Source organism: Bipolaris oryzae (assembly GCF_000523455.1).
Source record: "Bipolaris oryzae ATCC 44560 unplaced genomic scaffold scaffold_43, whole genome shotgun sequence".
Classification (NCBI taxonomy): domain Eukaryota; kingdom Fungi; phylum Ascomycota; class Dothideomycetes; order Pleosporales; family Pleosporaceae; genus Bipolaris; species Bipolaris oryzae.
Window position 1 is genome coordinate 13814 of NW_006911319.1, and position 12317 is coordinate 26130.

Below are 12317 nucleotides of genomic sequence, written 5' to 3' on the forward strand. Positions count from 1 at the left end.
TGGCGATGGCGTTGCTTGCTACAGATACCAAAAACCGGTGGGGGGATCCCATGTACTGTGCTTTTCCTTCCCTTTTCCTTTATATATTTGCCAGTTCGATCGACGGACAATACCACAGAAGGAGGAATGGTGTATTCTGGCCATGCACTGCCATACAAACAAGAAGGAGAAAAAGGCTCAATTCACGGACCAGGGAACTGAGGGAGAGATGTGCTAAGATATACTGATAACGGATTCTGTTCTTTATTCACACTGCACTCTCTAGTATCTCCCTGCTTGCCCTGCTCTCTTGGTTCAACTGCCGTGTTATATCGCCGTTTGCGCCGCGGCCACCGGTTGGATCGCCTTGTGCTGCTGCTACTGCATTATCGACATCTGCGCACATTCGTTAGCATACGTCATCCCCCCTCCCTTTATCACTTTCAAAAGCGACAATGCATACCTTCAAGTTCCACACCCCCAACCCACCTCCCCATCTTCTCCCTCACAAACTCCGTAAAATCCCACTCCTCACCCTCCAATCTATGCTCTCCTGCAACCCAAAAATACGTTTCCGCCTCGACTTCCTCTCCCTCGACATTATCCTCCTCTCTCTGTGCCAAATCGCCCATTCCACCCTCCTCCTCCTTCTCTCCTCCCCCTTCAACTTTCCGACTGGGAAGCAGAACGCGCACGCCAACTTTCCGACGCACGTATTCCGACCCCTCGAATACATCGAGCCGCCATATATCGCCGTCTGTGAGACCTTGCACGAGGGTGCCCCTCACCGAAGCGGTAGCGGTAACGGGTACAACGCCGGGGTAATCCGCACCTTTGACTTTTCTGCGCTGATGGGCGTGTAGGATTGCTGGGCGGATGTGTAGCAAGGAAGCGTGGGCGGGGGTGGGAGGGGTCGGGGAGCCCCAGATTACGCGGTGCAGGACGGGAGGGGCCATTAGGGTGCCGTAGAAGAATGCTGTGTGGGTCATTTTTTGGTAGTTTTTTTTTTCTTTTCTTTGTTTGCTCTTATGCTAAGAAAACAAAAAGTTCTAGATGTAGGGTTTGTCTAGCTGCGGTAGGAAAAACAAACAAGGGGGAAAAGGAAGCTTGTGTAGGCGGGGTGGTGGTGGGGGGGTTTGGCTTTCTCGTATTTGGAGGATGGAGGGGAGGGGGGGATTGGGGTAAATGGGGATATGAGGCTGATTAGGGCGATAAGGATACGAGACGAGTTATCGGGTTAATCGCGCTTGCGCGTGTTCAGCCCTATGGGAAATGGGCAGGGGACCGGAGTTTAGGTGGGGATTTTTTGGTCCGCGGTGTACTAACGTACTAGTTAGTTTACATGGTGCATTTCCCTCCTTTTTCTCTTTCCCTTCCTTTTATTATCCCGCGCACCAACGGGTACAACGCCAAACGGTTTTTACGACAGTCACGTGCTTGTTGTTTTTATTGTTTATTATTGTTTACGCTTAGCGATCTCATTTGGAGGGCATTGTTTATTGAAGAAACGAGAGAAGAAGAGTGGGTACGATAACAAACAAGGGGAGAGAGGGATTCCGACACTCACCACCACCGTTCCGAACAATACCGCCTCGTCCTCCGCCCGCCCCGACCGCCTCGCCTCGCCTCCCTCCCAACACAAACCATGTTCTTCATCAGCGCAATCGTAAAGAACATAGCGCCCATCTTGTACGCAGCCCTTACCCCTCTCCTCTCCACCTCTATCCTCTAACACCTTCGTGTCCTCCCCGTTCCAGCATAGCAACCAGCCCGATAACCAGCTATGGCGACCAAATCTACTCGATGCACCGCGCACGCAGCTCAGCGGGCTTCTCCCTCGATATCCCCCTCATCATGCTCGTCGCCAGCATCCTAAAAGTCTACTACTGGTTCGGCGCCCACTTCAGCACCTCGCTACTCATCCAGGCCCTCCTCATGATATGCGTTCACCTCCTCTTACTCCACGTCGCGCTCTCGAATCGCCCACCACCCTCGCACTTGCCGTTTCAGCACAACGATGTTTCGAATCGCCCGTACGACTTTTGGCAGTGGAGGGCGCCGCGCCCTTATTGGGCCTTTATCACGTATTTTGCGGGCAGTTTGTTGGTGTTGCATCTCCTGATGAGTTCGACGGCTGTGTTTGGGCCGTATACGGATTTGCTGGGGGGCATTGCGTTGACGATTGAGGCGACGCTGCCACTGCCCCAGATTCTGGCGAATTGGCAGAGGCGTGGGTGTAAGGGGTTCCGCCCGAGTGTTATTGTGAATTGGGTCATTGGTGATACGTTTAAGATGTGGTTCTTTTTTGCGAGTAGCAGTGGCGAGGTGCCGTGGGCGTTCAAGGCTTGCGGTATCTTCCAGGCGTGCTGCGATTTGGGGCTTGCAGCGCAGTATTTGGTCTGGGGAGATGGACCGACAGGTGTTGAGGGGTTGGGCAGGGAAAAGGAGCTGAGGAGTCCGGTTCCAGGGGATGTGGACTGGAATGTGGAGAAGTTGGGGCAGGCGAGTGTAACGGGGGGCATTGAGATGACTGATGCGCAGGCGTGGGAGAGACCCAGGGCTGGGTAGGGGACGGACGCATTGGAATGTGATTGGAGGGGCCGAAGGGGGTTGAGACGAATGATATACACCAACATCAGGCATGTCGAGTAACGTTTTGGATTTAAGTTACGCGGTTCAGAATCGATGGTACACTGTGAATAATGTAGATTTAAATAGCAAGACATTGTAAGTAGAAAGTGCAACTATTCTTCTCTATGTGTATGGTGACTGACTGAACAAGTACATCGCAGAAGACTCTTTACCAAGATCCAAGCGCCTACCGTTCTTGAATCTCCTGATCTCTCATCGTATAATCCTCCTCCGCCTTCATTCACATCCCCTAGTAGCCCTCGAACGCACCGTCAACGCATCACCTAGCGATGCTACTTGTGAGGAGATACGTGAGACGCAGTAAAAGGGGGGTTAATAAGTAAAAGCATGGAAATTCAAGAAGAAAACGAAAGTATTCGTTCAAGTATTGCGCCATAAGTTTCATGATATACATTCAAATCCAATTCAACTACATAATCAAAACAGCGTACTATTTACCAAGAAGAAGAAGAAGAAGAAGAAGAAGAAGAAGAAGAAGAAGAAGAAAAATTCACTCTCCATCCATACATTTCCAACCCCCTCCTCCCCTTTCAACCTCCTCACGCAGGAACCGGTTCCGGCTCCACACTCGTAAGCGTAGGCACAACCGGCTTAATGAACCCGGCATCATCAAAGTACACCCGATCAATCGTCGTCTCCCTGTTGGTTCCACCGCCGTTGGGGATAGCAAAGCGGTGGTACGCAATGTACCAGTCATCCGTACCAGGCACATTGATGATGGAACTGTGGCCAGTACCCAAGATACCCAGCGCAGTATTCTTCTGGAGGATAACGCCGCGGTACGTCCAGGGACCGTCGACGCTCGTCGAGGTAGCGTAGCCGACACGGTAGTTTTCTGAGCCGGTGTCGTCGATGGAGTAGGTGAGGTGGAAGAGGCCCTTGCGGTAGTTGAGGAAGATGCCCTCGCGGAAGTCGGTGAGGCCGCTGATGGCACGGGTGGTACCGGCTTTGAGGGAGATCATGTCGTCGGCGAGTTCGGCGTAGAGGGCTGGTGTGCCGTTGCCCCAGAAGATGTAGTATTTTCCGGTGGTGGGGTCGCGGAAGGCGGCGGGGTCGATTGCCTGGCCGGTCTTGAGGGTGCCGTCGTTTAGGATCATGGCTTCGGGTTGGGCGGTGAATGGACCTTCGGGGGAGTTTGCAACGGCGACGCCGATGGTTTTGCGGTTGTACTTGGGGTTCTGGCCGCTGAAGTAGAAGTAGTACTTGCCACCCCTCTCAATGATGGTTGGAGCCCATGCATTACCGGTTGCCCATGGTACGTTTCCGCTTGTGCCATTGAGAGTCAGGAAAGGCTTCACTGAACGAGCCCAAGAAACTAGATCGGGTGACTTCCAGACGTAGAAGACGTTGCCGCCCCAGCCTGGGAAGCCGTCGGTTGTGACATAGAGGTAGTAGTTCTTGCCAAAGACTGCAATGTTCGGGTCGGCATAAAGGCCTGGGAGAACAGGGCTTCCTGCTCTGGCACTTAAGCGGGAGCGGCTGCGGGGAGCAACAGAATCTGAGCGGCTTGTGAGTCCGGATCGTAGGTTAGCAAGTTCGCTGGCAGTGATTGGGATAACAGTTCCGTGGCGCGGGCTGCGTGGGAGACTGTAGGAGCTAGAGACCTTCCAGGTTGGCTTGGAGATGTCTGCAGTCTCCAGAGGAATATAGCCGCGGCCCGTATATTCATCCACAAAGAGGTAGAACTTCTTTCCGTTGACGTCATTGTCGTTGGCCTTGAATACAGTCGGCCCTTCAACGGCGCTTGTACCGGCGTTGCGACCAATGCATGCAGCAACTTGAGTCCATCCACTCACAGGAGCAAGGAACGATGTTGAGCGCTCTTGGATAATGTCTTGACAGTTGGTACCTGTGCCTCCCTCGTCCTTGGTAAATCGGTAGAAAGTGTTTCCCTCCTTGATAACGGTCGTGTCGATACGCGACAGTCCAGCGTCTTGCCATACCTGAGGTTGGCTGAACGTGACAAAGTCTCGCGTGGTGACATACATCATGCGGTGGTAGGTACTTCTAGTACGGGCGGTATCGCTTGGTTCATAGAGCGAAGAAGCCCAGAAAACCACGTATGAGCCTAGGCTGGCATCGTAGTAGGCTTCAGGCGCCCATGTGTTTCCAGCAGTGGACGGAGAAACCTTGACGTGGCGCTGGGCTGACCAGGTCTTGAGGTCCTTCGATTCCCAAATCTCAAGGTAGAGACTGCCAAATTTGACTGCATCTCCCCACGAGGTACCGGATCCGATCGAAAGATCAGTGGCGAGCAAGAAGAACTTGTCACCCTCGTTTGATCGAATAACAAAAGGGTCGCGCAGGCCCTTTGTGCCTAGAGTAGAGGCCAGGACTGGCTGTCCGCCATTTAGCTCATTCCACTTCAAAGCATTGTTGCCTTGACTGGCTGCCATGTAGATCTTTTCGCCAGCTATGGAGTTGCCCGTAAAATATGCAAAGGCGTAACCCTCGAAAGGTGCAAGGGCTGCTGCTTGACGGACATTGGCGTTGAATGTGCGATTAGAAATGATTCCCTCATGGTCGATAATTGCCGTAAGATCAACCGTGGTTTCGGCATCCTGTCGTTTCACGATACCATCCGGTGAGATAATTGATGGGTGGCTGCTTGCCCAGGTGACCTTGAAGTCTCCAGATGTCTCTGGTAGGTGAAGATTGCCGCGTACATCCTCAATGTTCGTAACTATGAGACTGTCAAGCGCCTGGTCAATGTGTCGGCGCGATACGGCAGCATTCACAGTGGATGCCGACCATAGACCCCATGCGTATAGGGGAAAATTGTGAGCACGCATGGTCGGTTGCGAGGTAGTGAGAAAGACACAAAACTATCTCTGGACTACTATACAACTGATCACCTACCTCCATAATATACTTCATCCACCGGGTGACATTTAGCCCGGACAGGAACATATCAGGTACACATACCTGAATTCAGACACGATGTGACCTCGCATGTTCGACCGGGGTGAAGAATATCCACGAATACGCATCAGCTCGTAAGATGGTTACAGCAGGTCGTAACTCGAGTAAAAGAAACTTCGATCACATCATTCCCTTGAACAGCTAGATTGATCGGAGTGTAACCCGTATTGGTCAAGGTTACGGATAATTCCATGTACGAAATTCGGCAACTCAGGGAACGAACGAATAATGACGCCCCACCCGAGGTCACACTCCAACTATTTTGCGGGGTGCAGCGCATGAAAGGTGGCTTGGCGACTCGGGAAAATGACGACCGACGCTAAAGCATGGCAACAATACTCTTCGATCCAGTCTCGTATTCTCATAAATACTTACATTCGACGTTGAAGGAAATTTCAAGAATTCAACGTTCTGATGATCTTACTTACTTCGGCATTATGTACGGGGCCGGGGCAGTGTCATGTGACACATGCACCACATGTATATGTGTGTGTATATGGTGAGATGCACAACCGTATCAGCATCCAACTTAGAGGCCATCGTCTTTATATGTACAAACGAAGGTACCGGACGTCGGATGATTATCTCAACTGGTTAAGTACCTCAGAAGTACTGGTTATCGATGCCAAGGTAGCACTGCTTGGAGACTAGGTTCACAAGGCGGAGGAACGACGGAGATCCTTACCCCATGGAGAAGGAGAAGACTGGAAAACATGTGGACTGAACGGAGATAGCCTATGGCAGCCTCACGTGGTCCACGTCTTGTGTAATCGCAGTATTGTGTTGTTAGGATGTTCCTATTTCCCAAGTACTTGGCAATACGAGCGAAAAGGCGTCGGAGGCTGGGCATGCACGCCGAGATTATTTTTGGGTCTCAACGTGAGCATACTCGCAAATCTGAGTGGCTAATGTTCTGCAAAATACCCGGTACTCCCCACCGTTGGACTACATGAGACATTTCCATGCTTCTCGTTGTCAAACACTAAGCCGAGACTCTTGTTGCTGGAAAACGTTCAAAAACGATGCGAGAGATCGGAAAAGAATGTATATACCATTGGAACTTAGCTTCAAAAGCTTTTGAACTTACTATGCCCGTCTTTGGTATGCAGGACATAGATGTAAGTGTTCCACTAACTGCATCCAATGGCCCACTATTACTTCCTGTAGTATGCAGGTCCAAGACCTGTGGCACTCCGGTTGAGACGGCTCAAATGCTTGTCATGAGTACTAGATGTATTTGCCTCTCTCGGGAATACCGTGATAGGTAATTGTTGAAAAATTTGAAAACTATAAGACCATTTCAACATGCAAGACATAGATATCACAGCTCAGGTTATTGACTTTTCCGACAACTACCTTCAAGTCTCGAGCCCGCCATTCTCGTTTCCAAAATGCGCACCTCCACAGCGCTAGCAGCCGTTGCTTTGGCACAGTCTACATTGGCAGCAATCCAGCCCAGGAATTTTATCTTCATCGTCCCCGATGGCATGGGCCCGGCTTCTCAGACCCTGGTCCGGACGTATTTGTCTATGGTCAACGGCGACTCAACCCCCCGGGCACCAAGAATCAAATCGCTTCCTCTTGATGTTACTGTTATTGGAAACACCCATACACACTCTTCCAACAACCTAGTGACTGATTCTGCCGCTGCCGGCACTGCTCTTGCAACTGGCCACAAGACTAACAATGGATTCATTGGAGTTTTGCCTGACGGCAAACCAGTTGGATCTGTCATGGAAGCTGCAAAACTGGCCGGTTACACTACTGGCCTTGTTGTGACTTCACCTATCGCTCACGCAACTCCTGCATGTGAGTCTCTGTTCATACCACATTTCTTGATCACCACTAAATCTGCGCAGCATTCTTCTCCCACGCAGCAAGCCGCAATTCTCTAGGCCAGATCGCAGAGCAGCTAGTCGGGTATAGCCACCCCCTCAATATTAGCGTAGATCTGATGCTCGGTGGCGGACGCTGCGACTTCCAGCCCCAAAACGAGACCGGCTCCTGCAGAACTGACAACATCGATCTCTTTTCCTACGCCAAGTCGCAGGGCTACTACACCGCCCGAGACCGTGCCGGCTTCGATGCCCTCGAGCTTGGTCTTGGCGACATTCAACTCCCCTACGTCGGCCTCTTCAAGGGCGGGGACCTCAGCTACGAGGTCGATCGCCAGCAACAAGCCGCCGAAGTTCAGGAGCCATCGCTATCCGAGATGACGAAGGCGGCACTCAACTCGCTCTCGCGCGGCAGCGAATCCAACGATAAAGGTTACTTTCTCATGATCGAAGCATCGCGTATCGACCATTCGTCCCACGCCCACGATTCAGTTGCGCATCTCCACGACGTACTAGAATTCAACCGTGTCACCGACATCGTCAGGAAGTGGATCGACGAACACCCCGATACCGCTTTCCTCGCTGTTGCAGACCACGAGACTGGCGGTATCACGCTCCCATCCGGACACAACCCTCAAGTCTTGCAACCCGGAAAGCACTCGGTTGAGTACCTGAGTGAGCAGTGGAGCAAGTACAATGGCACCGATGCAGCTGGCTTCCTCGCCAATGAGATTGTTCCTGCGTACGGCATTACCGATGTTTCGGATGCGGAGATTCAGAGTCTGATTGCTAGCGAGGGCTTTGCTCAGACGTTGGCGGATCTACTAAATGAGAGGGCGGGGCTTAAGTGGTCGACTGGCGGGCACACAGGTGTTGATACCACATTGTATGGTTACGCTGTTGGGGAGATAGGCGATCGTCTAGTCTTAGATATGGCTGGAGGTTGGGATAACACTGATATGCCCAAGTATGTTGCGGATGCTCTGGGTGTGGATATGGATGAGGTTACCGAGCTGTTGAATGCTCAAGGAAGAGCGTGGGTACCAGTGGATGCGCCAGAACAGTAGATTTGAGTTGACGTGCTATTTCTGAATATCACATCTCCGTATTTAATTCTCATAACTTAACATAGGAATAAATTCGACAAGTCTGTATTCTTGAAGTGAAAATTAGCAGTGACTGGTCGTTCTAAAATCTACACTCTTTGGCTTTCCTATACAAAACCGTGTTTTATATTTTCAACAGTAGTTCCAACAGGACTTATATGATACATATGCGCTGAGTTAATTGGCCGAGTTGGTCAGTCCTATCGTAGTTCAGGCGTCCTTGTGAACGATGGTCATTTGACAGTGTTCTTCTGGATCCAACTGTATCGAGCTGATTTCCGAAAGACCAGCTGTTGATAAGTTCTAAAGCGCCGTAACGGTAGCGTCCTCAGTATACAGGTTGAAGGACCACCACACGTCTCTCAATAAAGGCGAGAAAAGAGGAATGGCCGTATTGTTTGTTGTAGATGGTCGGATCCAGAACCCAAGCTGAGGCACACTAGCGCTCAAGAGGGTAGAGAAACACGTTCAGATTCTTTGATCAACTTCTTCTGTACTGACTTCATCGCCGACAAGATTGACCTCCTCTTTCTCCTTTTTCCGTGGAATATCGTCTGGATGAGGATTTCCCTCGTGATGGTCATCGGCACGCACTCGGCTCCAGACGACCATGAAGAAAAGGAAACCAAGCAGGACGGCGATTATGGTGGGTGCTGCGGGGTGACGCATCGTGCTTTTGATTCTGTGTGGAGCTTGAGATAAATATCATCCAACTGAACTTCGGAGGTCCTGGCGAGCTATTGCGCCTCTGATTCCAGTTTGGAGTCTTTGTTTTGTTCGCGTGTCTTCTTTTTTTTACGCGGAGTAGCTAATTGCGTGATATATATTGTTGGAATGATAGGGTACTTCAAATTTATTAATAGAGATACTGGTAGAAATACACTGTGATATGACGACTGAGAGTCAAAGTCTCGCCTGTCTACCGGATTACGGACGTTTACGTTGTGTTGGACATTGTGCTTCAGAAACGGCAGCTCTTGCCGAAGGTTCCGCTTACGTAAGTTACAAAGAGAGCTTTAACGTGTATTGGGAATAGCGTAGAGGTCCAAGTGGGGCTAGGGCCTGCCTGTTCAGTTGCAGGTTGCCCGGACGCGTATCGTCTCTACAAACACTAATCGCAGCCCTCACATGATTTCTTGACATGGACAACACCAAACCATGGCGCAAAATGCAAGGGTCTCTAGTATCACAGACGACCTGATCCGGTCACTTTTGACCTCTGATTCAGCAAAGAACAAGCAAGCCTACAAACACGCTAAAGAGATCGCAACACGCAACCTTCGAGGTCATCAGTATGCGCGTACAAATCAATTCGATGTTACAGCTAGCTTTGCAGGGCTTGACGAGAAGTTTCGAGTCAAAAATCGAGATGACCTCGCTGATGCGCTGCAGGTGCGGCTGCAAAAGCTCGAAGGATATACAAACAAATACAAACCTGAAATCTTAGCATTATTGCTTCAACTAGCCGATCGGCCTCTTGAAAATACGCAAATCGAGGCACTGGACTTGCTAAGGCCACCAAGTCCACCTCCACCGTTGACGTGGGCAGAGATTCTGGAAGATGACCCATATAGCGATGAAGATATCTGGAAAGACATTGACTATGCCGGCGACTCTTCTGATGAGGAGAAGCCACTGAAGAAGCCTAAAAGGCGTCCAAGCTCACCACCGACGAGTTTTGATGAAGATGATACCTACGACCCGGAGTCTTGCGTTACACCAACCGATAAAGAGATTGTGACAAAGCTAGAAGAAACCCAATTTTGGAGTCACCCTGCGAGCAAAGATAGTTCCGACGTAAGCATCACGGAGTTACAGGCAGTAAAGGAGACACTATTCATGATTGGTGGATTAAAGACAAGTCTATATGAAATAGACAAACAAAAGCGCTGTTTCCGCCATAATTCTAACTATGTCCTCGATCATACTCGATCAACCTCTGTCGACCATCTGCTATCCCAGCTTGCAGAAATTGGCTCGCGATTGCAGGGAATGCGACAATGGACATTGCAACAGCGAGCTAGCAAACGCCCATCATCGCCTCTCGTCCAGACTTTTGACGCTTCTGTACAGAAACGACTACTCCAATTCGACCATTGTTTAGCAGAAATGCAGCAACAATATCTACTCCCCGAGAACCCAATCCCTGTCAGTTTGCTCCAATTACATAGAGACATCCGCAAACTGTCCACGCCCATTCTCCGCTTAGCACCAATCGTAACTCAGGTTGCTCGGGACCAAGCAACTCTGAAGGATAAACCTTTGGCGCCGATCAATCCTTTCCGTCATTTGGAGGCCTTATTCGAAGCGGCTACTTTGGCGCAGATGGCGCTCGAGGACGAAATCTTTAAGTACTTATCGGAGGCCTTCTTCGAGTGCCTACAGACATATCTAAAGCCAATACGGCGGTGGATGGAGACAGGAGAGCTGGGATCCGACCAGGAGGCATTTTTTGTCATGGAGAATGATGCCAAAAGCGAAACCTCCTCGTTATGGCATGACCACTACGAACTGCGCCGTGATGGCCAGAACAAGCTACAGTTTCCTTCGTTTTTGCAACCGGCGGTAGGCAAGGTCTTCAACACTGGAAAGAGTATTGTGTTCCTGAAAGAGCTAGGAATCTATGATACAGGTCTTCACTCTGAGGTTCACGAGCCCAGTCTAGACCATGAGATGGTATGCGGTACCTCAGACAACGCACCACTCTCACCCTTCCCAGAACTATTCCGCATGGCCTTTGAGTCATGGATTCGTAGCAAATACTCAATCGCTTCCACTGTACTCCGTCAACATATTTTCGAGACTGACGGCCTCATGCACGTTCTCGGAGTCTTTGAGACACTGTACCTGGGTCGAAATGGATCTGTCTTCGAAGACTTTGCAACTGCAATCTTCGAACGTATGGACGCCGGCAGACGAGGATGGAACGATCGATATGTACTCACAGAGGTAACGCGAGGTATATACAGCACTATCCTCTCCCCCTCTGAAGCCGACAAAATCGTCGTCCGCTCCACCAAAGTAAACCAAAACCACGGCAAATCCGTCAAAGACCTAGCCATCATATCCGTAGACTACGCAGTAAGTGGAATTCCCCAACCCCTAGTCTTTCCCTTCTAACTCGCGTTCTCCCTTCCCAAAGATACCCTGGTCCCTCCAAAACATAACCCAACGCGCCTCCTTCCCAACCTACCACTCCCTTTGCACCCTCCTCCTCCAAATCTACCGAGTAAAATACCTCCTCCAACGCACCCGCCTCCGCGCCGCTCGAAAGCCCAACCTACCTCCCCTCCTCTACAAACTCCTCCACACCCTTACCTGGTTCACCGACACCCTCCGCTCCTACATCACCGAAACCGCTATCCACCTCACTACCCGCACGATGCTCTCGTCCATGCAAAAAGCACGCGATATCGACGAGATGGCACGAATTCATGTCGAGTATATGGCAAAATTACGTCAAAGGACCCTGCTGTCGAAAGACGTACAACCAATTTTCACAGCGATACTCGATATGTTGGATTTGGGTGTGCTGCTTGCAAGGAAAGAAGGAAAGGAGTTGGAGAGAGTGGAGGCGGAATTTAAGCGGTTGCTTCCGTTTATCAGTGCGGGACTGAAGAGTGTGGGGAGGGCGGGGGCGGAGCCCATGTGGGAGCAGTTGGCGGATCGGTTGGAGTGGGACGGGAAGAAGGACCGGAGTTTAGTATAGCAGAGGAAAAGGATAGAAGATTTTGATATGTATGTTTTTTTGGATGTATTGTTTATGGTCTAGTGGTATATGTGCTATCGAGTGAACACCTATCTGAAGGCAGGTGTCAAAGGG

The 12317-nt window shown here is 50.6% G+C and overlaps 6 protein-coding genes across 6 annotated transcripts; 3 read left to right on the forward strand and 3 right to left on the reverse strand.

Annotated features, from left to right (window-relative positions):
* Positions 1-247: 247 nt before the first annotated feature.
* Positions 248-968, reverse strand: COCMIDRAFT_35609 (uncharacterized protein; the record flags this gene model as incomplete). The annotated part of the gene is made up of 2 exons (XM_007688512.1): positions 248-375; positions 443-968. 2 exons carry the CDS (start codon positions 966-968, stop codon positions 248-250), a joined length of 654 nt encoding a protein of 217 aa, XP_007686702.1.
* A 656-nt stretch (positions 969-1624) lies between these two features.
* COCMIDRAFT_91975 (uncharacterized protein) lies at positions 1625-2547 on the forward strand (the record flags this gene model as incomplete). Its single annotated transcript, XM_007688529.1, has 2 exons — positions 1625-1668; positions 1737-2547. The coding sequence occupies 2 exons, from the start codon at positions 1625-1627 to the stop codon at positions 2545-2547; spliced, it is 855 nt and encodes a 284-aa protein (XP_007686719.1).
* Positions 2548-3170: 623 nt separating this feature from the next.
* COCMIDRAFT_4167 (glycoside hydrolase family 43 protein) lies at positions 3171-5423 on the reverse strand (the record flags this gene model as incomplete). The annotated part of the gene is made up of 1 exon (XM_007688489.1): positions 3171-5423. The coding sequence occupies one exon, from the start codon at positions 5421-5423 to the stop codon at positions 3171-3173; it is 2253 nt and encodes a 750-aa protein (XP_007686679.1).
* A 1521-nt stretch (positions 5424-6944) lies between these two features.
* COCMIDRAFT_25225 (uncharacterized protein) lies at positions 6945-8455 on the forward strand (the record flags this gene model as incomplete). The annotated part of the gene is made up of 2 exons (XM_007688499.1): positions 6945-7362; positions 7413-8455. The coding sequence occupies 2 exons, from the start codon at positions 6945-6947 to the stop codon at positions 8453-8455; spliced, it is 1461 nt and encodes a 486-aa protein (XP_007686689.1).
* Positions 8456-8962: 507 nt separating this feature from the next.
* On the reverse strand, positions 8963-9163 carry COCMIDRAFT_35613 (uncharacterized protein; the record flags this gene model as incomplete). The annotated part of the gene is made up of 1 exon (XM_007688513.1): positions 8963-9163. The coding sequence occupies one exon, from the start codon at positions 9161-9163 to the stop codon at positions 8963-8965; it is 201 nt and encodes a 66-aa protein (XP_007686703.1).
* A 489-nt stretch (positions 9164-9652) lies between these two features.
* On the forward strand, positions 9653-12203 carry COCMIDRAFT_91985 (uncharacterized protein; the record flags this gene model as incomplete). Its single annotated transcript, XM_007688530.1, has 2 exons — positions 9653-11575; positions 11637-12203. The coding sequence occupies 2 exons, from the start codon at positions 9653-9655 to the stop codon at positions 12201-12203; spliced, it is 2490 nt and encodes an 829-aa protein (XP_007686720.1).
* Between the last annotated feature and the right edge of the window lie 114 nt (positions 12204-12317).